The 21,445-nt window shown below is 53.2% G+C and overlaps 1 protein-coding gene across 1 annotated transcript in view; it reads left to right on the top strand.

Annotated features, from left to right (window-relative positions):
- Window positions 1–21,445, top strand: part of KSR2 (kinase suppressor of ras 2) — a gene marked incomplete at both ends in the record, with an annotated part of 270,212 nt that overhangs the window by 29,020 nt on the left and 219,747 nt on the right. Inside the window, 2 exons of the mRNA XM_084649295.1 lie at window positions 2,534–2,674; window positions 10,464–10,614. Coding sequence (XP_084505421.1) covers window positions 2,534–2,674; window positions 10,464–10,614 — 292 coding nt within the window. The remainder of the gene's footprint in view (window positions 1–2,533; window positions 2,675–10,463; window positions 10,615–21,445) is intronic.

Below are 21,445 nucleotides of genomic sequence, written 5' to 3'. Positions count from 1 at the left end.
CACATATCTTGTGGGGGGTATTTTTGTTGGGTTTACTTGGGGTGTTTTTTCTAATCCTTGCCAATTGCCTTTTAAAAAAAATCCCAAAAACTTTAAGGTGCTATTTTGATCTCAGCTCTCTCTAACTCTAACACGTCTTTCCATGGTCCAGTTATGCAACCTTTACATTGGCGAGCACTTAAGCCGCAACGTAAGGGTAGCCAATCAAGCTCTGAAGTCAAAGGAAGTTCTGCCAGTGACTTCACCGGGAGCAGGCTAGCACTCACTATTTTTAGGAATGCCCTGGGTTTTACCCTTGTGGTTTTTGTAGCGCTGCACGTCACATTCATAATAACGCATCAAGCAGGGGATGCTGTGGAAATGGGAAATGTTCAGCCAGGCATGTATGATAGCTTAGGGCCACCTAGCGTTCCACAGAAGTGGCACAGAATCACCAAGCTGAAAGCCAGGAAAGGGAATTGCAGAGGGTTTCTTTCTGCGATAGTGTCTTAAATGAACCATATTATAAGCTCTATTTCAGTCTAACGCGGCCAGGTACTTAGCGTCGTTCCAGTTCAGAATCTGAAAGTCTTTGTTGGCTAACTGCAGTTGTCAAGGGTGGCTGTGGAATGCTTTGAAATGTGACATGGAAGGTCCTAGCTCTAAATGTATGTGTGACCAGCGAGGAGAAATGTAGGTCTGTCCGTGCACCAAGCACCAAAAGCCCGAACGGCTACCCCAGTCCCCTGCAAACTGAAATGTTGGGCTGATACCTGGTGGCAGACAAGTGTTACGTTAAGGGAGTGTCATTATCCCATTTTACTGAGGCAGAATGTTCCTTGGCTGAGGTCATGCAGCAGGGCCGTGGCAGAGACAGCGGCAGAATCCAGGGATCCTGACTGCCAGCCCCTTGTTCTGACCAAGAAGCCCTGCATCAGAGATGGCCAGGGCTGAAAGTGAAATTGCTCCTCAGGGCAGGGAACACATTCTTTGAGTCGCACCAGGAGGCACGTGGTGAGGTGTTGACAATAATAGTAATGAAGGGCTTTGATCCTGCCAGGCACTGAGTGCTGCGGCCTGGCCCAGCAGTGCACATAAGGGAAGCGTAGAAAATTTGTCAGGAGTCACGTTGCCTTCAGTGGGAGTGCTCAGCGTCACCCAGGAAAGGAAGGGAGCAGCCATGTCTCCACTCCAGGGCATTCTCTGGGAAGGCAGGAGCTGTAAAGGGAACCTGTAGGGCAGGTTTTCAGAGCTTCCCATGGCGTGGGGCACTCAATTCCCAACTGAAAACGGAGTGTCCCTGCCTCGTCTCTGGCGGCAGCAGCTCCACTCCTCTCTCTGCAGGTGCTGTCAACATGGAGGCTGAGCTTGGGCTGAATTTAACCTTGGATGCTTGTGGCACCCACTGACGTTCATTCAACCCTCTGTGGTCTGCACGTGAAATGCACCGGTGCTGCCTCTGCACTGTAGGCTCGTCAAGTCTCCTGCGCTGATTGTAGACGTGGGCCCTGGCAGAGGGAGAGTTGAGCCGTTGGCTGCCCTGAGGACCGTGCGGGGATTGCGTATGAAATCTGCCACTGGGGAGTGGGCAGGTGTGAACTGACATGGCTCTGCAGACGCTCGATCCTTAGATGAGCGTCTGCAGAGCTATTAAAAGAGGGAGGGGGGTGTTTGGATCCCTGACTTTCCAGTGGACAGTCCTGGGCTCCCATCCTACAAACTCTGATGCACACAAGAGTTACCCACAGGCACCAGCATTTGCTGGATGCGGGGGTCTTTCCAAGAACAGCAGTACAGAGCTGGCATTTCTGGAACAGAGCACTAAGCAAGGGGTGGACCTTCCCCTCCTGCTAACTCTTCTTGGGACCAGGAAGAACCAGGCGTGGGAACGCTTACCTGGCAGGGGAGATACCATGATCACGAAGGTAGTTTTCCCAGGGTGAGGCTCATCCATTGCACTGCGGGTGTGCTGACCCCTGTGATTTCCCCAAATGTGGGAAACTCAACTGCATAATTTGTGGCAGTGGGGGACTGCGTCTGCGCTTTCCCCTGGAGAAGAAGGGGGAAAAAAAAAACAACACTGGAAACTTGGCGTTAGTAGTTTAGGAGCTGATTCTGACTTGTGTTGAGCAGCATTTTGCTCTATGAACAGTGCCCCTGACTTTAGTGAGGCCAGATGCAGAGTAAGACGCTAGTCGGTGTGACTGTGGGGGTTGCAGTGTGTATGGCAGGTAAGGACTCTGACCTCTCCAGCGACACGTGCCATTCTCGGCCATGCTGGGGTTTGGTTCCCGCAGGGCTGTGGGGTTGGCACATGCTCTGCATGGGTTTGTGCCTATAAAGATGCAAATCTCAGGAAATATATGCAAATTAGCAATCCCTGTGGAGGTTGGCTGGCAGGTGTGGGATGCAGTGTTGAAACTCTTCAGTGTTAAGTGACTGGTTGCCCTTTGTCTGCAAAGACGGGGGACGTGGTAGCTTTGGGGAAAAGGGCAATGTGTGTGTGTTTGCTGTGTGCTGGCTGCCTCGAAACGCCTGTTCCCTTCTCTTCCAGAGCAAGCTGGTCAAGTACTTCAGCCGCCAGCTCTCGTGCAAGAGGAAGGTGGCCCTGCAGGAGCGCAATGCCAAGCTGGAGGGCTTCCCTCAGCTCCTGCACTGGTTCCGCATCGTGGACATCCGCAAGGAGGTCATGGAGGTAAGGAGCCTGCATGCACCCCTCAGCCTGGAGCTCCTGCCTCTTGCCTCTCCCTGCAAGCTCCACCCAGTTCCCTCCCTCCACCTCCTCATTGGTGCCTCCGCGCCTTCTTTCCTGGGGTGCCCCATTCCCCCCCTCCCGCCTCCTTGTGTGCTTCCCCTCCTGCAAATCCCTCCTTAGAGCCTGCAATCCTGCCCCCGCCTCCACACTCAGAGCAGGGTCTCTGGCTTTCTACGTGTCCCAGGTGCTGAGCTCAGGGATGGAGAGAGATCACTCGCCACCGTGAGGCCGTACCGTACAGTCCGCGCACAGCGTGGCCTAAAGTCTCTGCTCCCACTGGGCACAGCCAATTCCCAGGCGCACGAGGAGCTCCTCTCTTTTTTTTAAAAAAAAGAACTGAGGAATAAACCAAACCCAGCCCCTGGTCCTTGGCCATAGCGTTCCCCGGGCTGTGTGCCCTGACCCGCTCTCTTCTTCCCGCAAACAAGCCTGTAATACAATCTGAGGCGGAAAACGCCCCTTTTCAGAGGACGGCCTGGTTGCTCTCTTGACCTGGTGGCTCAGTGGGATAAGTGGGTTGAGTTCTCTGAAGTGCCGAAGTGACTCAGAGCCTGTCTGCAGTGGGGCTGGAGGTGTAACCATATCAGTGTCTCTCTGGTTGAGCTGGCGTGCTGAGAATCGTGCAGCCGGGGCAGCAGGAGTCGGGGGCTGGGCTAGACAGCCCAGGACGATCCCCTCCCGAGGCCATAGGTGTGTACTCAGGGCAGCTAGCCCCTCCCATGCTTGTGCTGCTCCGGCTACCCTTCTCTTTGTAGCATGTCAGCTCCATCACGGGTAGCTGTCGTCTCCAGCTGGAATTCCCAGCTCCAGGGCAGACACTCCATACTTTGGAAAACATTACTGAGCAGCAGTTAGGAAATAGCTAGGCTCGGGGAAAGCACAGCCTGAGATCTCAGCAGGGCTTCGTCTTCCTGAGGTTGCTAGACAAATTAGTTTCCTGGAGTTTAAGGCCAGAGGAGACCATCAGGATTGTTTCGTGTGGCCTCCTGCATCACACAAGTCCGAGAAAGTGAGCCGGTCATTCCTGCTCTGAGCTCCATTACTTGGGGTTGAACTATATAGTGTATGTTTTAGAAATATTTTAGAAGTTTCCTGTGTGTGGATCTTTCAGATGAGACCTTAAAAACCAAGGTCCTGTCTTGTCTGTATGGAATTAAATACCTTAGGGCACTAGTTTCGCTAAGGGTGGGATTATGTCCCCATTCTCTTGTCCAAAATATCCCCTTCCTTTTTGCTTCCCCTGCTGTGGTGCAGTGTTCAAGGTGCTGTTAGCAGCTGCCCTCCAAACTGCATGGATTGAAGCAGAGGTCCTGTAGAAATATGTGACCAGGTAAATATAGACTGTATCCTTAATGCATTTGCACAAGAGGGCAGCGGTAAGGTTCTGCAGCTGTCTCCTGTGTAATTAATGCTCTCCTAACACACTCTTTTTTGGTAGATAGAATTATCTCTTCCCCTCCCTCCCCCCACACTTTAAAACATGCTGTCTGTATGGGTCTTTGTATGGATTTTTATGTAAGGTGCCTGTCCAGAGGGCTGCGGGGCTCAGCTGACTGGTGATGGGGCAGGGAATGTTCCAACTTGAGGTCAGTGGCTCATATCTGGCCCCCCTTGAAAGAGACTGAACGTGCTGCGTGTGAAGAGGTCTGGTGGTCTGTGTATGGTTCTTGGTGGGGAGGTGGCCAGGTTACAAAAGCCAGCAATACGCCTCGCCCATTGCCTGGCAGAAAGAGGCTACGGAGAAAACACCCTTTGCATTTCAGTAGCACCTTCTAGGCAAGTATTATGGTTTGCGACTCCCTTTGAAGCAGGTGGCCTCGTCATACACGAGGGAAACCGAGGCACAGATGGTCTGAGTGGCTTGTCCAGAGTCACAGAACAAGGTAGTGGCAGAACTGGGAGCAGAAACCAGGTCTCCTGACTCCTCATCCTCTGCTCTAACCACTAGGCTCTCTTTCCTGGACACATGCAAACTGCTCAAGCACAAAGCTGGCAGCGCGTGTGTGCCCTTCTGCTGAACTGGCCCCCAAACTTCTCTGCTTCAAGTTACCCTCTAGGCCCTATGGGCTTTGATCACTTGTCTTCTACCTACCCAGCTCCATAGCTCCCTCTTCTTCTGGCTGCTAGACGAGGGCAGAGGTCATGCTACTACTATCCTGGTCCCTGCAGCTGCTTCTCTTCCAGGCTTCCCACATTAGGGGCTCCTGAAGCCCCAGGGCCAGGCACACCTTGTGAATGCGGCAGCTTCAGCGAGGTGGGAAGCCCCAGGGAATGGGGTGCTGTCACCAGAGCCGCCAAAGGGCCGTGCAGTTGTGTCTGCTGCTGCCTCCAGAGCGGGGCCAAGGCTTCATGTTCCTGAGTGCATGATCCCGTGAGGCGTTGAAGCCCCTTGCAGAAGGCACTGAGCCCCACTAGAATCCAAGGACTGTCCCCGATTCCTCCCCTCTGAGTGCCTGTCTCTAACTGTGCGTCTCTGGCGAGGCTGTAGGAAACCAGCAGAGTTGGAAATGTCCTGAGTCCCTGTAATATTTCATGCTTACACGGCACCTTTCATGCAGAAGGCTTGCCAAAGCGCTTCACAAACCACCATATATATGTAAAGAACCAGTGAGATGCAGCCTGCTCTGGGGAGGAGCCACCCTGCTGTGCAACACTGGGGAGAGGAGAGATTTTAGCCAAGGAGACTGAGGCAAAGCCTTACCTTGGGAGACATGCTAAGTGTGCTTTCGTGTCCTCCCGGAGCAGACAGGACCTTGACCTTTAAGGCCTCATTGAAAAGATCAAGACTCAGCAAACAGCAGGGAATCCATTTATTGGAAGGGTTGAACCGGCTCTGGTAGGATTTGAACCTGTGACTCCAGGGAGTCAAAGTATTGAAAATTCAATACCTCAGCTACGAATCCCCATCCACATTAGGAGCAGCCCTCCCTGGGCTGGCCTGTCCCCGTTCACACAAGACCCCAGGAATTAAATGCAGCCGAACCACTGGCTGAAGATAACAGGATCCTTTTTACAATTAGATTTAAACACCTAGTCCCTATTTTGTAACCCCTAACTGGGGTGTAAGCCCCATGTTTGCCAGAGCTGGATTTTCATCATGCCTTTTATCAGGGTATTTAGTCTTTAGAATTAAACTATATTCTCCTCTTTTGTTTGTCCAGTGCTGCATTGGTTTCCATTGGGCCACTGTTATCTCTGAGTCCCCTGCTCTACCTGGCTCCCCTAGTGCAGCCCACTGAGGGTGAGAATCATAGACTCTCAGGGCTGGAAGGGACCTCAGAAGGTCACCGAGTCCAACCCCGGCTCAAAGCAGGACCAACCCCTACTAAATCATTGCTGCCTGCCATGGGGTGACACAGCCCGTCTAAGGGTGTGTCTGCACCGCAGCTGGCAGGGAGCGTTCCAGCCTGGGCAGACAGGCTGATGCAAGCAGGGCTCGAGCTGGTGCAAAAAAATTAGCAGTGTGGATGCTGCGTATGTATGCGACCCCCGGGGTCGAAGCGGCAATGCCCACACCACTATTTTCAGTGTGCGAGGGTGAGCGAAGGTAGGGTGTGTCTGTCTGCCCCAGGCTGGGAGGCCCGCTCCCACCTACAGTGCCTGGGGGGACCGGGCGAGGGGGGAATTGTAATTGGTGGTTGATGAACACCCAGAGGGCTTGATGGACATGATCTGTACCACCTGGGAAGAGTGTGGTCAGGTGGAAGAGGGAATTTAGGAAGGGGAACAAAAGCCAGGCAGGGGAAGAAGGCCCAGGGGAAGGAAGTGCTGGATCCCATCTTGGGAGGATGGGTTGGAGCAGACCCAGCGTGCAGGGGGTATAGCTGCAGGGGACAGGATCAACACCCGCAGTAGGCCTTGGAAGCAGGGCCAGGGCTCAAGGGAAGCTGATGCTGTGAGTTAGGGGCCAGAAGAAAGCTCAGCAAGCAGCGTCCAGGGCAGCGGTTGGTGCGCCTGAGGAAGGGATGGAGAGGCCGGGTGTGGAGGAGGTGAGAGACCCAGACCCCAGCAGCAGAGGGACAGGTCGTTAAGTTGAGGACTGCTTGGTGGATGAGGCTGGGATGGGAGGGAAGCCCCAAAGGGACAGCAGGGCTTCCTGCCGTTGGCTGGAACGTGGGGGAAGGGCGCTGTGACACTGGAAGGGCGACGCTGCTCCAGAAAGGGCTGGACTTTAGGGGAGCCTGACTGGAGGGCCAGGTCCCAATCGCAGGAGCCTGTTGTGAAACCCACAAGAGCCGGCAGCCTGCCACAGACCAGCTTAGAAGTCCCTTCTAAATGCTGAATGAAGCGAGCCAGCGCTGAGCTGAGTGGGGCACCCATTCGCTGCCTCCCTTCCTTCCACCCTGCTGCCCCACTCAACACCCCTCTCTCAAGCCAGGCTTCTGTGCAGCTCTCCTAGCTGTCCCGGACGGCAGCTCCTGCCTGCTCGCGAGCAGCAGTGTCCTGCCCTTCCGCAGCCACTGTCATTGAGGATCTCCGAGTGCTTTCAGCATACTCCGGGAGCCAGGGCAAGGGCTTACTCCCATACTGCAGAGGGGTGGCAGGGGTACCGTGGTTCAGAGCGAGCTGCTTGCTCCGTACCACGTCCAGGGCAGACTCGGGAATGGAACCCAGGAGTCCTAACTCCTAGTTCCCCGCTCTAACCGTTAGAGCACACTCGGGACCTGATTCAGTGTGCACAGCTCCTGCTAGGCCACATTCAGCCTTAAAGGAAGCAAGAAAAAAATCCCACTGGAGTTACCGCCTCCCCTCTCCAGCCGGCAGGGAAGAGCACAGGAAGATGGGGGAGCTTCCCAAGACAGGCCGGCGCTGCAGGCCAGACAACCCCAGAAGAAAACGATTGCCCAGAGTTCAACTCTTCACCACCTCCCTCGTGAGCAAGCCCTTTGGCCTTCTCTCTCCTGGGAGTGAGGACTCTCTTAGCTCTCCAGCCGTGGCTGTCGCTCTTTGGCCTCCCAGCTCTTGGTCAAGTCACTTTGCTGCTGGTTGCCTCACTTTCCTGGCTGGTGAAACGAGGCTGGGGTACTCAGCCTGCCTGCCAAGGCGGCTGGGCAGGGTAGCTAACGGTACCGCTCTGTGGGATGGCTGGGCTTCCTGTCTCGGGGCAGTTGTGTGTTTGAGCCCTACAACAGGCATGGTGGCAGTGGTGGGGAGAGGTCGGTGCTGAGGAGGTTGTGGCAAGAGGGCGGAAAAGGGAAGCAAGCTAGTCTTTTCCACTCTTCCCCATGAAAGTGGAAAAGATGGCTGCACGTCACCAGAGTTTCCACCAGGGGGCAGAATTGCTTCACTAACGGACTGTTCTGCACCAGTCTGCCTGAGTCCTGTTGCAATACTGAACTGCGGAATGGAGAGATTTCTAGATTTCTCACCGTCTCGGAAATGCGGGGTTGCATTTTCAGTGGTGCGGCGGCTCTGCGATGCCACAGCAGCGAGAGGCAGCGTTGTCTAGTGGTTAGGGCCTGGGGGCTGTAGCTAGGACCTTTCCTGACCACACTACTGATTCGCTTTGTGAACCCGGGCAAGTTGCTCAGGCTAAAATGGTTACGTGTCTTTTTCCCCTGGGACCCGTCAGGCCTGACTGTCAGAGGTGCTGAGCACCCGAGCTCCCATTGACAGTGGCTGGAGCTGTGGGTGCACAGCACCTTGGTAACTCAGCCCCACAGCGTCTCCAGTTTGGTAGCTGCTCCGTGGGCTCTTCTGAAGATGTAGGGTAACCTTTTCCATGCTTCAGACTCCTGCCTCGGCCCTCCCGTAACCCCTCTGATTGAAGGCTCTGAAGCACCAAGCCTTGTCCTGCCGTGAGGTAGCCACCAGCAATCTCTCTCAGGGGCTTGAAATGCATTAAAACGAATGGGAAACCATTGGCAAATATTCTTCTAACTGCACTCTGCAGGCCAGGGCCTGCCTGGCTGGAACACCCCACCAGAGAAATGCCAGGCTGGCCTGGCATTCATTCCCCAGGTAACGCCAGGGGCAGGGTTGGACAAACGCAGTCCAGAGTCCTGGCACATGATGAGGTGGGGCATCCCCATGGCTCCGTCCCCCTCTCAGAGGCATGGCTAATGGCATGGGGTCTCCTTTCTTCTCCTAGGAGTGACAGCAGGGTCCCCATTCCATGGATGGGAGAGAAGTAATGACAAGAACAGGGGTCCATCCTCTCCCTGACAGGCAGGGGGTTCCCTCAATACTTACCTCAGCAGTGGGAGTGTGTCTGCTTGCTGCTTTCCTTCCCCTACTCCACAGAGTCCTTAGTCAAGGTGGTGTGGGTGTGGTTCTCCAGAGCAGTTGGTCTGGGAGCTCACACTACATTGAGGTGCGGAGTGCAGTTCACACCTCTCCAAGCTATTGTTTCAGGTTCTCGGCAGACTCAGGCGGATGGGAATATATCAGCTACACTCAAGTCACATTTTCAGGCTTTTCTGCTCAAATCTGAAGGCTGGAGACTTTTGTTTTAAAGTGAAAACTGCAATTCTGATGCAGTCATGATGCAGTCACTGTAGGCGTGGGCTTGGCTAAGGCACACATGCCAGCTTCAGGGCCTCTGGAGTGGGGGGGAGTAAGAACTGAACTTCTCAAGGTCTGACTTGAGTTCAGTTTCTCTTCTAAATTTTGCCCCAGCACCAGCTGGATCAGCCCTGTGGAGCCCCGTGTTAGAATGGACTGGAATCCAGCGTAGTGCAGTGCCTTTCCCACTGCGCTGTCCCAAAGCGCTTGCCTTGTCAGGGGCGACTGCTTTTTTTGTTGGGCCCATCCAGCAAGGTGCTAAACACCTGCAACTCCCATCGACCACGGTGCGAGCTGAGAGCACTGTGCACCCTGTGGGATGGGACCCCTAATGGGCTGTAGTAGCTCAGCCAGTAGAGATAAATGTGCCTTTATGATGCTTACTCACTTTGACTGGTATGGTCTCTCTTTCTCTCTCTACAAGGGTGGGTCAGTATTTCAGAGGTGCGGGCACTGGGGCATAGAAAGGAAAATGGACCAGACCAGGGTCACGTGGCGAGTCACTGGCTACATGTGGTACAGAATCCAGGTCTCCTGGATTCCAGACAGGGCTGCAATAGCTCAGAGTGCTTGGCAGGTTCACTGTGCTGGTGTTCTCCCCACCTCTTCCCTCAACGGGCTGTGGGGTTTTTAACTTCTGCCAGGACAGCAACCTGAGACAGAAAGCTGGGATCTTGGTTAGTATCTTGTCTACATGAGATCAGAAAGCAGCTGTTTGGCTCTGCATATTTCCGAGGCAATGAACCGTTCCTTAATGCCGAAGCTCCCTTTTTAGGAAATCTATCAATGCAGCTGTAGTTTCCTCCGGGATGAGAGTGGAGAGATTTCTTCCTGTGTGCATGTAACCATCTACAAATAATTGAAAATAGTATAATAAAATTTCCAATCCCTACTCTGCACTGGTCCACAGGGTAATGACGTTTACTTGGAGTGTGTTTTTCATCCACTAGATATCTCTGGGCGGTATAGAGTTCCAGGTGTGATTGGGTCCTGGTAAACAACATGAGACAAAGCTGGAACTCGAGTTGCGTGGAAGCCTGTTTACATGTGCCAGTAGATGGTAGCAGGTTTCTTTCTTAAGTGCCTCCTCTGTAGGAAGGTCTGTGATTCCATGTGTCGTGGCACAGGGGACGGGCTTTCCTGTCTCTATTTTCTGAGACTGATTTGCAGTCAGCTCTCAGGATGCTTCTCCCTCCCTCACCCCTCTCCTGTCTCTCATCTCTAGGAAATCACCCCTGGCCAGCTGAGCCTGGAGGACCTTCTGGAAATGACTGATGACCAGGTCTGTGAGACGGTGGAGAAGTTTGGGGCCAACAGCGAGGAGTGCGCCCGGCTGAACGCCTCCCTCTCCTGTCTCAGGAGCGTCCACAAATCAGGTGAGGAAGGGCTGTGCAAAGCTTGCTGCTTCTGCTGGGTCCTGCGGGCTCACTCATCTGCTGGGGAGTCCTTTGAATCTCTCTTAGAGCCCTAAGTGTTCCTTCTCCCTCACCCCTGTATTGACCCCCCCCCCCCGCCCCTGGCTGAGTGTGAGTCTCTTGGCCAGTCTAATCAATGTTAGTTCCGAGCTGGCTGGAGAGGATGGGCCTGCTGTCACTTCATGCCCCCCAGCACCGCCCAGGTGAGCCTCAAAGGAGCTGGTGGTTTCCATCCAGGTCCTGTTGTGTGCAGCACCTGGGGCACCACTTGTTGTCTTGGTTGGAAGCTCCTGTGGCCTGCGTCCAGGCCGTGAATAAGCAGAGACTGTCAGTCTCTAAAGCTGTCAATTGTGTCCCTCTCCCTCATGCCTGGGGGAGATGATGGTGAGGGAATGCTCTGCCAAACCTCTCTGGATGGGGGCGGCTCAGTGACTTGCCCGTGAGTGGAAATGCTGGGGACACGTCTGACATGGTAGTGCGTGGCCTTGCCTGACCCTTGCCTGTGCTGGGAGCTGTTCTTGTCTCCTTACCAAGCTGATGTGTTCACGTTTGGCCTTTCTTTCTGGATGTTTTCTGCTCCCTTCTGGGATGTGAGGATCCGGAGAGAGAGAGAGAGAGACACGCGCGCTATCTGGGAGCAAAGCAGTTGGTGATCAAAAGTTATGACAATACAAATACAGTGAGGTCTGAGGCCATCTGTCTCTCACAGCTTTGACAGCTCAGAAGGGGCCGGTCCTGGCTTCAGCTCACCAGAGACCAGGTTGGTAGTGCAATATGGATCTGGAGTCAGATCTGGATCCAAACTACCTCAAAGCTCAGGAGTGACTTGTCCCCAGGGTGCTGGACCATCTCTAGTCTGGATGTTTGTGAAATGCCCAGGACGTACTTCTGGTTTGGCCAACACCATGTTGAAATGTGACTCTCTGCTGGGGCTGCTGTTCTCCAGCCGTGTCATGGTCCTGTGTGAGCTCAGGCAAGTTGCTTAGCCTCAGATCCTGCAAACGCTTGGCTTGACACACTGAGTTGTCCCAGAGAGGCCATAAAGGGTGCTCATGGCCTCAAAGCTAATCATGTGCATAAGTGGGTGCAGCATCGGGGCTGTTGGCTCTCTGTTCTCCTGCTGGGAGAACTCGCCTATCCATCTCCCACGGCTCGGAAGTTTGCATTGTCAATGTTGGCAAAGCAATTTGGCATCTTTGGTGATGTGATAGAAGAGCCAAGTATCCTTACAGGGCAGTTACCCACGCTGGGGCTGTTAAGTACAAGCATGCAGCTGCAACAGGGCTAGGGGAAAATCTCCCCCCAGCTTGCTCTCTGCCTGGTGAAGTTCCCTGCACTTAACGGGAAGAAGGAACTATTGCGCTGTAAGGAAACGTTCTTTATTTAGCTACATCAGTCTTGGGTAAATCTGTGCTCCAAGCCTCCTTCGTCTGTCCCGCAGAGGGCACCAGAGGTCCTTGAGAGCGCCCTTCTATAAGGATGTGATACCGTTGCCATCTTCATGTACAGCAGGCTAACTAATGCATAAATGTGGAGCCAGGCTGCCTGAGAAACCAGAGGGGTTTTGCTGGAACTGAGGTTTCCTCCTAAAATGCGAAGGCCAAATCCAGCCTTTGCCTTGCATTCAGTGGGCCTCTCTGGATTTACACGCACCAGCGCTGAATTTAGCCTGAGATCTTTACCGAAAACGAGTCTTGCTTAGTTCTAATCAGAAGCTTCATGCTGGGCCTGGTCCTCCAGGCCCTCCTATGAGTTCTTGTCTGTTTGCCTGTGTTGGGCCTGCAGGCTGGGCCTCCCTGTTCTCCAGCTGGCAATGAGTTTGGGCCCAAGGCTGAAGGCCTCTATGTGCAGTACATCCACTATTGAACTTCAGCAGCTATTTTTGTTTGTGTTCAGTCCTCTTTCCCCTTAAATTCCACCTGTCTCGACAATATCTGGTGGTAGAGAGTTCCACAGGGTAACTGAGTCAAACAGTATTTCCTTTTACATCTTTTAAAGGTATCTTCTTAATTTCAGTGAGCGTTGCCACAGCCCTGTGCGACCTTCTCTGCCCCATTCGTTCTCCTATATACCTGGATCTCCTTTAAACTAAACAGCCCCAGCCTTTTAAATCTGTTCTTGTATGGAATCTCCTTGGTGCCTCAGTTTCCCTGCCCTCCTGTGAACAGCATCTATAGCTGCTAATAGTAGAATGTACTTCCTGCTCAAATTAGCCCAAGAGGTTAATTCTGCAGAGACACCCTCTGGTGCCTGGAGCCATGCTCCAAGGACTCCTGGTGTTTGAAGGGGGCAGCTGGCCAGTTACATCAGGAAAGGAGGCCAGTCCGGCCGGGCTGTGATAGGTAGGACAGTACTGTGGCTCCCTGCCTCATCTCTCACTCATGTTTGGTCAGCTTCTTTCTCTCTGATTTCCAGTATTTCATTTGCACCCACCAAAAATCTTTCCCAGCTCAGGCTGTCTGGGGGGATTCACAGCGGCATTGCAACCCCCATCCCCCAGGGAATAACTCCTGCAGGCATGGGGTCTCCTTAGCACGTTTTACATCTGGTGCTCAAACCTCTGTACAGCGCGGGTAGGTTTCACTGTACCCAGTTTCCACGTAGGCAGCCAGCCAAGCACTTTGCAAGTGGCCACTGATTTGGGTGCGGCTCGGCTTCAGTCTGATCTTTGAGGTGCTGAGCACCTGCCGCGCCCGTCGACTTCAGCTGGAGCTGTGCTGTGAGCACCTTTAAAATGGAGGGCCTGTGTGTGATGTTGGGCAACCCCAAAGTGGAAGTGGCCGAAGTCAGTGGGCACTGCTCCATACTACGTGTAAATTACTGCCCAGGGCTACCGAGCAGCAGCAGGCCAGTGGCAAAGCCGTGACTAGCACCCCGGTCTCCTGACTCCCAGTCCAGGGCCCTACCCAGGCAGAGCCATGACTCTGCTTTGCCAAGAGAGCCGGCGTACGGATGCCGCTAGCAATTATTCTGCCAGGTCCTCACCCTTGCTGACACCCAGTAAAAGGCTGCACCGGGCTGGTGCTACCCGTGCCCCGGTGAGCCCTGCCCGAAAACGTGTGCCTGCCATATAAGGCAATGGAAGCGGAAGGCGAATTGGCACAGGCTGCATCGGTAGGGGTGACACCGAGCAATAGGTAGCACGCCTTTTGAAGCGGCGACAGGAGCCCCCATCCTAGCAATCTGGCAGTTGGAGTTTTTGCTGCCTTCCTTAAATCTGTGGTCCCTGGGCAAGGAGGAGTTCCCTATCGTGTAAATGGTGGAGGGCAGCTGCGACCAGGAATGTGCACTGGGAGCAGGGGGAATGCGATGGAAACACTTGTCTCAAAGAAGAAACATCTCTCCCTCTTGCGGCAATGCTAACAAGATCCCAGAAAGTAGCTGATTGGGTAGTGCTCATCCAGCTTCCTTCCTCTACCAGGTCGCTGTCCCCATTGGGAGGGCTTTCCGCCCTCATGTGCCATGCATCCTCTCAGCTGGCTTGTCCCCTGCCGACAAGCTGATGGGTTTACTTGTATAGATGGTTCCTGCAACGCTTTCCTGCTCGTGGTCTGGGAAGGTCTTCGCTCCATTTCCCTCTCCTGCGGGAGGAGCCGGAGTTCTAACCCACAAACGCTGTTGGTCTCAGGGACTCCCTGCTGACTCTGGAGTCCCTTCTGGCCCCTGGCATGGAGCGTGAACCAGTGGCTGTCTCTGGGGCAGCCTTTTAAGAGTAGTCCTACGGGAGTCTGGGGACGGGCAGGGAAAAGTCAATACAACCTGCTCCTGCATTCTCCAGAGCGGGGTGGCCTGTAACCCTCCAGTCCCTGCCAAAAGTTGGCCCCTGGCCGTCGTCCTGCTGGGATGTGCAGACTCAGAGTCCCCGGCCCCAAGCATGGGACGAGATGATGTTGTTTTGGCTGCACATTCTCCCCCCCATGCTTTCATCTGGGGGGGCTGGGGAGACCGCCACGTGGGGACGGAAGGTGCGATCTGCCTCACTGTATCTATTGCTTCCTTCCTAACATCCCTCTTTGGAGTCTCTCTGACAGAGGGCAGGTGCGCTACGCGGGGTCTCTGGGTGGCAGCAGAGGGCGCCCTGGGACAACGAAGCTTCTTTGGGCGGATGAGCTGGAGCGTGGCGAAGTTGCAGCTCCCTTAAGAGATGTCTACTCTGCAGTTAGGCACCCCCGGCTGGCCTGTGCTGGCTGCCTCGGGCTTGTGGAGCTCAGGGCTGTTTAATTGTGGTGTACGTGGCCGGGCTCTGGGACCCTCCCACGTCGCAGGGTCCCAGAGCCTGCGCTCCAGCCACAGCCCAACCGTCTACAGTGCAGCTAAACAGCCCCTTCGCCCGAGCCAGCCGGCACGGGGCAGCTGCAGGTTTTAATTGCAGTGTAGATGCACTCTTAGGGCTCTGCACTGCTGTACATGGCTCCTCTTGAGCTCTCTCTGCAATTGGCCTGTAGAATATTCTTGGGGTTCGCTCTGACGTGTGGGGGGGAAGAGGGAACCCCACCAGGGTGATGAAACCACTGCCTCCCTCTTAACGATGTTGGATGTTCTTGTGCTTGGATAAGGGCTCTTCTCCCCTGCTCCCTCGACCGCAGCCTATGGCCGAGTCTGAATTTGTGTGTGTGACAGCAGCTGGGGGTGTTGCAAGTCTGGCCTTGTGACGTCCCTGTAGAAGGAGGAGATGGGAGGGGGGTTGTTCACCCCAACGCTAAATTCCCACCAGAGGTTTTTCTAAGAAGCAAATCTGCACCTGTGAGGTAGCTGTGGTCTGCTACCTGCTACCTGTGGAGTGCAGAGCCAATGTGTGGAAGTGGGGTTTACCCCAGCGTTGCTTAACTGGTTAATTACCGAATGGAACTGCACTGCTGCGAACCGCCCTGCCCCCCCATTTACTAGGTAAAGCTGCATTGCTAGAACCTTGCTGTGCACCGGCGTGATGTAACTATGAGGATGTAACGACACTGGTGTGTACTGGTGAACCCCCGACACCCGTGCACTCAAGGGGAGCCCCCGCAGATTTGCCTGGGTACAAGTGAGATCAGCCATCCGGCCAAAGTAGTGAAAGCAACTGTGAAAGGTGAACTCATGCCTGACATTTCCCTCCAGCACAAGTCTCTTTACCATGGTTAACTCCCTAAATCCAAGCCTCTCTGGTGTCTCTGCCCTCCTTCCCTTTGGCATTTTGGCTAATTCTTCCCGATATTTGTCCAAGTGTATTGATTCTTCCCCTTGGAGCCCACTGCCGGACTTGAAATGTAAAAGGCTCCCAGCATTCTCTTTGCTTAAATACCTTCTGCTTTTAAAGCCTTCTGCAAACAAATACCGTTCACCCTCAGTGAGAGCACTGAGCCCAGAAAATAGCAAGGACGCTGTCCATATGTTCCAGTCCCTGTGCTCCCTGGATGCTGGCTTTCTGCGGCTCCTGATCGGTTTCGCACATGGGGAGCAGACATAAGGAGCATCAAGTATTCTGCTGCAGTGGCATTTGCATGTTGAAAATTCTCAGTATCCTTTGCTTCCTAGGATCCAGTGTAGGTCCCCTCTGAACATCCCAGCACGTGACTGCAAGAAGGCAGAACCCTGCTGCTGTTACTTGTGCTCTGGTTATTTAGGGACAGATGTTGGCGGGGAGGAGGGGAAATGCTGCAGGGTCAGGAGACAGTGTACAAGGAGAGGTGCTTTCTAGTGGTCTGAACACAGCAGTGAGAACTAGCATTGCTGGATTCTGTTCCTGGCTCTGACAGTGAAATTCTCTCTGCTGGGCAATTTACTTAATCTCTGGGCCTCACGCTTTCTATCTGCAAAACTGGAGATGATGATCCTTGCTGACCTTCCAGGTGATGGTGAATTAGCTAACTGGTGACTAGCACTTTAGGAACACGTAGTGCTCCAAATGGTAACTTGTATTACTGTAGCTGCATTTCAGGGGGTGGGGGGACAGTATCAAATCCCAGCTGTGTTTTTCCACACTCAGCCACCACAGAGAGGGCAGTAATTAGGCACATTGACAGCCTCCCCAGGATTGTATTGGTGCTAGAAATGTCATTCTTTACAATAAGTGCTCCCCTCCACCCCGAAAGCCGGCACCCGCTGGGTGGGAGGGAGCCAGTCTTAGGAGGCGGTGTCAATCCTGCAGGTGAGTAGTGGCGTTGGAAATGCTGAGCTGTTTTTTGCGTTTTCAGGGCACCCAGACGGCTCCCAAAATTGAGTGGAATCCAGCAAATTGTTTTAACTAAAAAGATGGAGCTTCCCTCCGCCCCCAAACGGTCAAAGAGTTTGTTTTGGATGTTTTCAAAGGGAGCCGTTTCGAACTGACCTTTTCAAAACCTTTCGTTTGACCCGAACAAAAGAGATTTTTTTGTTTGGGTGCGAGAAACTGGGAAAAATCAGTTTTGGTTTGAAACCAACTGTTTTTTTCCCCACCCGCCCCTCGGATATTTTCAGTTTAGCCACAGAAATGAAAAGTCAATGATTCAGTCCGCCTAGTGCCTAGTTTTAATGGTAAATCCCGGGGCGCAATGGTCCCCATTTCATCCCTGGTATATCGAAGTCAGTGGAATTACACCAGGGATTAATCTGGCCCAGAGTCTTTTTGCATATTTTCATTTTACTCATACGCCCAGCAGCCTCCAGTGCTGCGTGTCAGCAGAGCCATGGGAAACCGCTAGGTCCCCACCTTGTCATGCAGACCTTCGCCTTACTGCTCCAGGGTGTTGTGCCGGGCCATCCAGTGTCACTGGTCCTCGTTCTGGGGGCAGAATAGTTGTGAGGAGAGGAAAGCAGATGCAGTTGCTGGAGGAAAAGCAAACCACCATCCTGTAGCTGTTCCAATGGTTTCTGGGGCCAGGCCTGCTGGCTGAGCAGTGCTGTGTGTTGGCACGCAGGTTCTAGATTCCTGGGTGAGGAGGGGCTGGGGGAACGTTAAGGCTGCAGTGTGCCCTGAGAGGGAAGGTAGATCTGATATCCCCGAGGAGCAAAGCCAGTTTACAGATCAGTAATTGGGTATGCAGGGAGTCCTGGCCAGGTGGGAGCCACCTGCTGCCAATCAAGCTTGCTGCCAACTCTTGCTTTTTCTTTCTTTGCTTCAGGCAACTGTCTGTTTCCCACTGACCATTCCAGGAGAGAGCACTGCAAAGCTCCGGGTTTCTCCAACTCCATGTCCCAGGAGAGCACACAGACCCCTGGTAACAGGAGATGGAAAAGACACACTTAATTGGGGGCACCTTTGTTCTTCTGGGCAGCCCTCCCCAGGCATTGCCCAATCTGCTTTTAACTGGCGCAGCTGTTGCGGTTCCCACCCCTCTGCAGTGGAATGGAGGTTTGCTTGCTGTCTGATGATCCTTTCCCCCCCGCTCTGTTTAACTCTGTCCCTCAACATGCTGCTCATGCCTGTGTGGTGTTCTCACTCTAGAGGACGGCACTGTCTGATTCCTATGTTTGCACTGAGCTGCTATGCTCCTCAGTGTCTCTTCACAGTCACCGCTTTGTGGGCAACAGCCACTGTCTGGCAGGGGCCCTGTGTGTCCTTTAGCAGCTGGCAAGCAGGGTGCCACTAGTGGACATACTGCCTTCCCTGCATGCTGAACAGAGTGGGCAGAGGGCTGTCTCTCATTCAGGAGCGCCTGACCCTGTACCTGGGCCTTCAGCACCTCAGTGCAGCCCTTTACCCCATCAGCATCAGGAGTGACTCCACTAGCTGGTAGCAGTAATAAGCTATTATCCCCTAGTGGAGCGGATGCTAGGGGGGCATGTGATACACTTTACCAGTGTTTGTACAGAGACAATGCTTTCTGGCTTCCTCCTTGGTGGTGAGTTTACCCTTTCAAACCCAAACACTTAGGCTGAGCACTGATTCTCTGCTCCCCTGACTGTGACCCCACTTTCTCCCCTCTGGTGCTTTGCTAAGTGTGACCTAATGCAGATGCAAATAGCTTTGCTTAGTGAAGTATCAGTGCTCGTCTCCCTGGCTGAGTCCTGGTTCAGGAGTTGCAGGGGTTTCGGAGATTCCTCATTCAAGGGTTCATTAGTTCAGAACCTCTGCCCCCTGCAGCTGGCGGGCTTTGGAAGAGACACTGCACCGCACCGTGGAGGTGACTGGCTTGGCCACTGCAACGCAGGCCTGGCCAGATCCTCTGGAGAGTAGGGCTGGGCAGGACAAAGTAGGCCTAACCCCAGCAGAGGCTAAATCATTGGATAAGCCATATGGTGGAGACTTATGTAGTAACTTGCATTGACATAGCTCCTTACAAACTAATAAATGGACTATAGGGATCCCTTGACCATCACTGAAGTGCAGCCACCTCTAGAGTGGAACATGGTTGCTGTTGTACACCTCCCAGGAATGTTACAAAACAGCGTAGTCTAGGAGGTGCAGAATACCATATGTCTGTGAAAGTCCAGGAGGTACATTGGCATGCAGGATGGAATTGCCATGTTGGAACTGAGACCAGACAGCGATGCTATTAAATGCTCCAGGGGATCACAAATTATTGGAAAGGCTCAAGACCATGTTATCTTTGTCCCTTCTGGCATTTGAAGCAGCACAGCGCCCTTTAGCATCATGCAGGGAACTAGCTTCTGGGACTTGGAGGAAAGATCCTTTCACCATCACTGAATTACCAGTACCACCTCCTGCAGCATCTGGGTTTCCCCGTCTCCAGGTTTCTCCCACTGCTGATGTGGAGCGTGGGGCATTAAGCCCTCTGTCGAGAGAGCACTGTTTTCCGCCCCCTCCTGTTTGTTTGGTCACTGCTGCACGCGCCCGCTTCCTTAAAGGGGATGGGAGGGTTAGGAGAATGCACAGGACCAGCCAACGTGAGTCTGACCTTACTGGGTATAACCAGTACGTGCAGCCGCTTCTCGTGGGAGTGCTGAGCTGTACCTAACACTTGACTTTTTTTCAGGGTTGGCGTTGCTAATCATTCTTTGCCCTTATTAGCAGCTCTTGGCAGAGGGTCTCAAAGCGCTTTACAAGCAGTGGCTAACTGATCCTTCTCATGCACCCTAAGAGGTTCATATCGTAACCCACCTCTTCTGTAGGAGACTGAATTGAGGCACAGACACAGTGGGACTTGCCTGAGGTCACCTGGCAAGCCAGTGACAGAGCCAGACACAGAACCCAGAACAGACACCTCTTCTAACCACTAGGCCAACGTCCAGGCCCACAGTGTAAACCGCACTCAGGTGGACCGACACCTACTCCCCTCTTCAAACCACTGGCCAGCACCGTTATCTGGAATTGACATAAGCTTTTCAGTTCAGGACTGGAAACTGCGAAATACCTGTGATGAAACATTACCCGTTGGAAAGGAAGGGAAGAACTAAGAACTCAAACGAACCCTCCCTGTGCTGATACCTTAAGGGGAGGAGGAGAAATTAAATGAATTCTGCAAGAGCAGCGTTGATCTAATAAAGAAAAAGTGGATTGATGAAAGCATCCGACGGCACCCAGCTCTGGGAAAGCTGTCGCGTCATGCTACATGGACTGGTGGGCCCAGGGAGGGAACTGCCTTCTGGGGCCTTTGTTTTAAAGGAGGAGGAATCCAGTGCGGTAATCGTGTTTCCTTTTGCAGTTTGTTTCCCCACGCTCACCTTTCCCCCTGTTTCTCTGTCATGAGTGATGTGACATTCACCAGTGCTTAGCAAACTAACTACCCAGAGAAAAGGCTTGGGGAATTGGGGATTTAACTGAACAGACTGTGTGCTGAGGGGTCCTTGCTGGAGTTAATGACCCTGCTTCTGTCAGGGGCATGAGCCTTGAAACCAGCTCCTCAGGGAGGGTTAGCATCAGCTGCGGTTCTCAGGTATGTTCATGCCCCGAAGTCCAGAGAATCCACAGAACCCACCAGTTGCATCCTAGCCATCTAAACTAGCTTGGCTTTGCTCTGATGCAGGGTTGGATGAGATATCAGGCCTTAGGCTTCAGGGTTTCAGCCAATCTCTAACTAGTAGGAATTCGGATGGGACCTCTGCGGGGGGTGGGGTGGAGGGGACAGATTATCCCACAGCTGCCTACTGTGGGGTTCTTACAGCTTATTCTGAAGAAGCTGGAGCTGGCCAGTGTTCGAGACAAGATAATGGGCTAGACGGACCTTAGGTCTTCTGTGTTGCTACGGCAGCTACTCCCTAGCCCATCTTTGCAGGAGGGGGGATAAGACTTGACATTTCCCTGTTCTCTACAGACAACTCGAGGATGATTAGAATAGCTCCAAGTTTTCAATGGCCCTCTTCCCCTGCTTGGTGCCTTCCAGTTGTGTGAGCAAGAAGGCTCTACCCAGTCTTTAACAGCTGCCTGGTTTTGCACTGCTTGACTTAAAAATCCCCACTAGGGCCCATGTGTCCCAGCTCTGTCCCCTGATTGACGTTACAGCCCTCCTTCTCCCTGTTGGAAGGGGCTTCTGTTCTCCCACCCAACCAATTACTACTTCATCATAAAATCCTGTTCCCTAGGCAAAGGATCTAGTCCCAGAAATTACCTAGTAACTTGTTCTACTCTTTGCAACTCCTGGGAGCACAGTTAAATGTGGTGTAAATCAGGTGGGAGGGGACAGAGAGTAATGGAGATTTATAAAAGAGCAAAGAATGAGCTGGATCCCTTAGTTGTTTCCAGACAACATAACATTTGGGTTTTGAAAAGGTACAGACCAGGGGTAGTCAATATTTTTTTGTCAAGGTCCAAATTTCTTGGTCAAGGTATAGTCATGGTCCAGACTCCACAGAAAATCCTAATAAAAAAATAAGTAAATACATTTTTGGGGTGGGGGTGGGGGGGGGTGTCCATTCAAAAGCATTTGGAGATCTG

This window comes from Lepidochelys olivacea (genome assembly GCF_965140295.1).
Source record: "Lepidochelys olivacea isolate rLepOli2 genome assembly, chromosome: 15".
Lineage (NCBI taxonomy): Eukaryota > Metazoa > Chordata > Testudines > Cheloniidae > Lepidochelys > Lepidochelys olivacea.
Note: the sequence above shows the minus strand (reverse complement) of the source record. Positions and strands in the feature narration are given on the sequence as shown.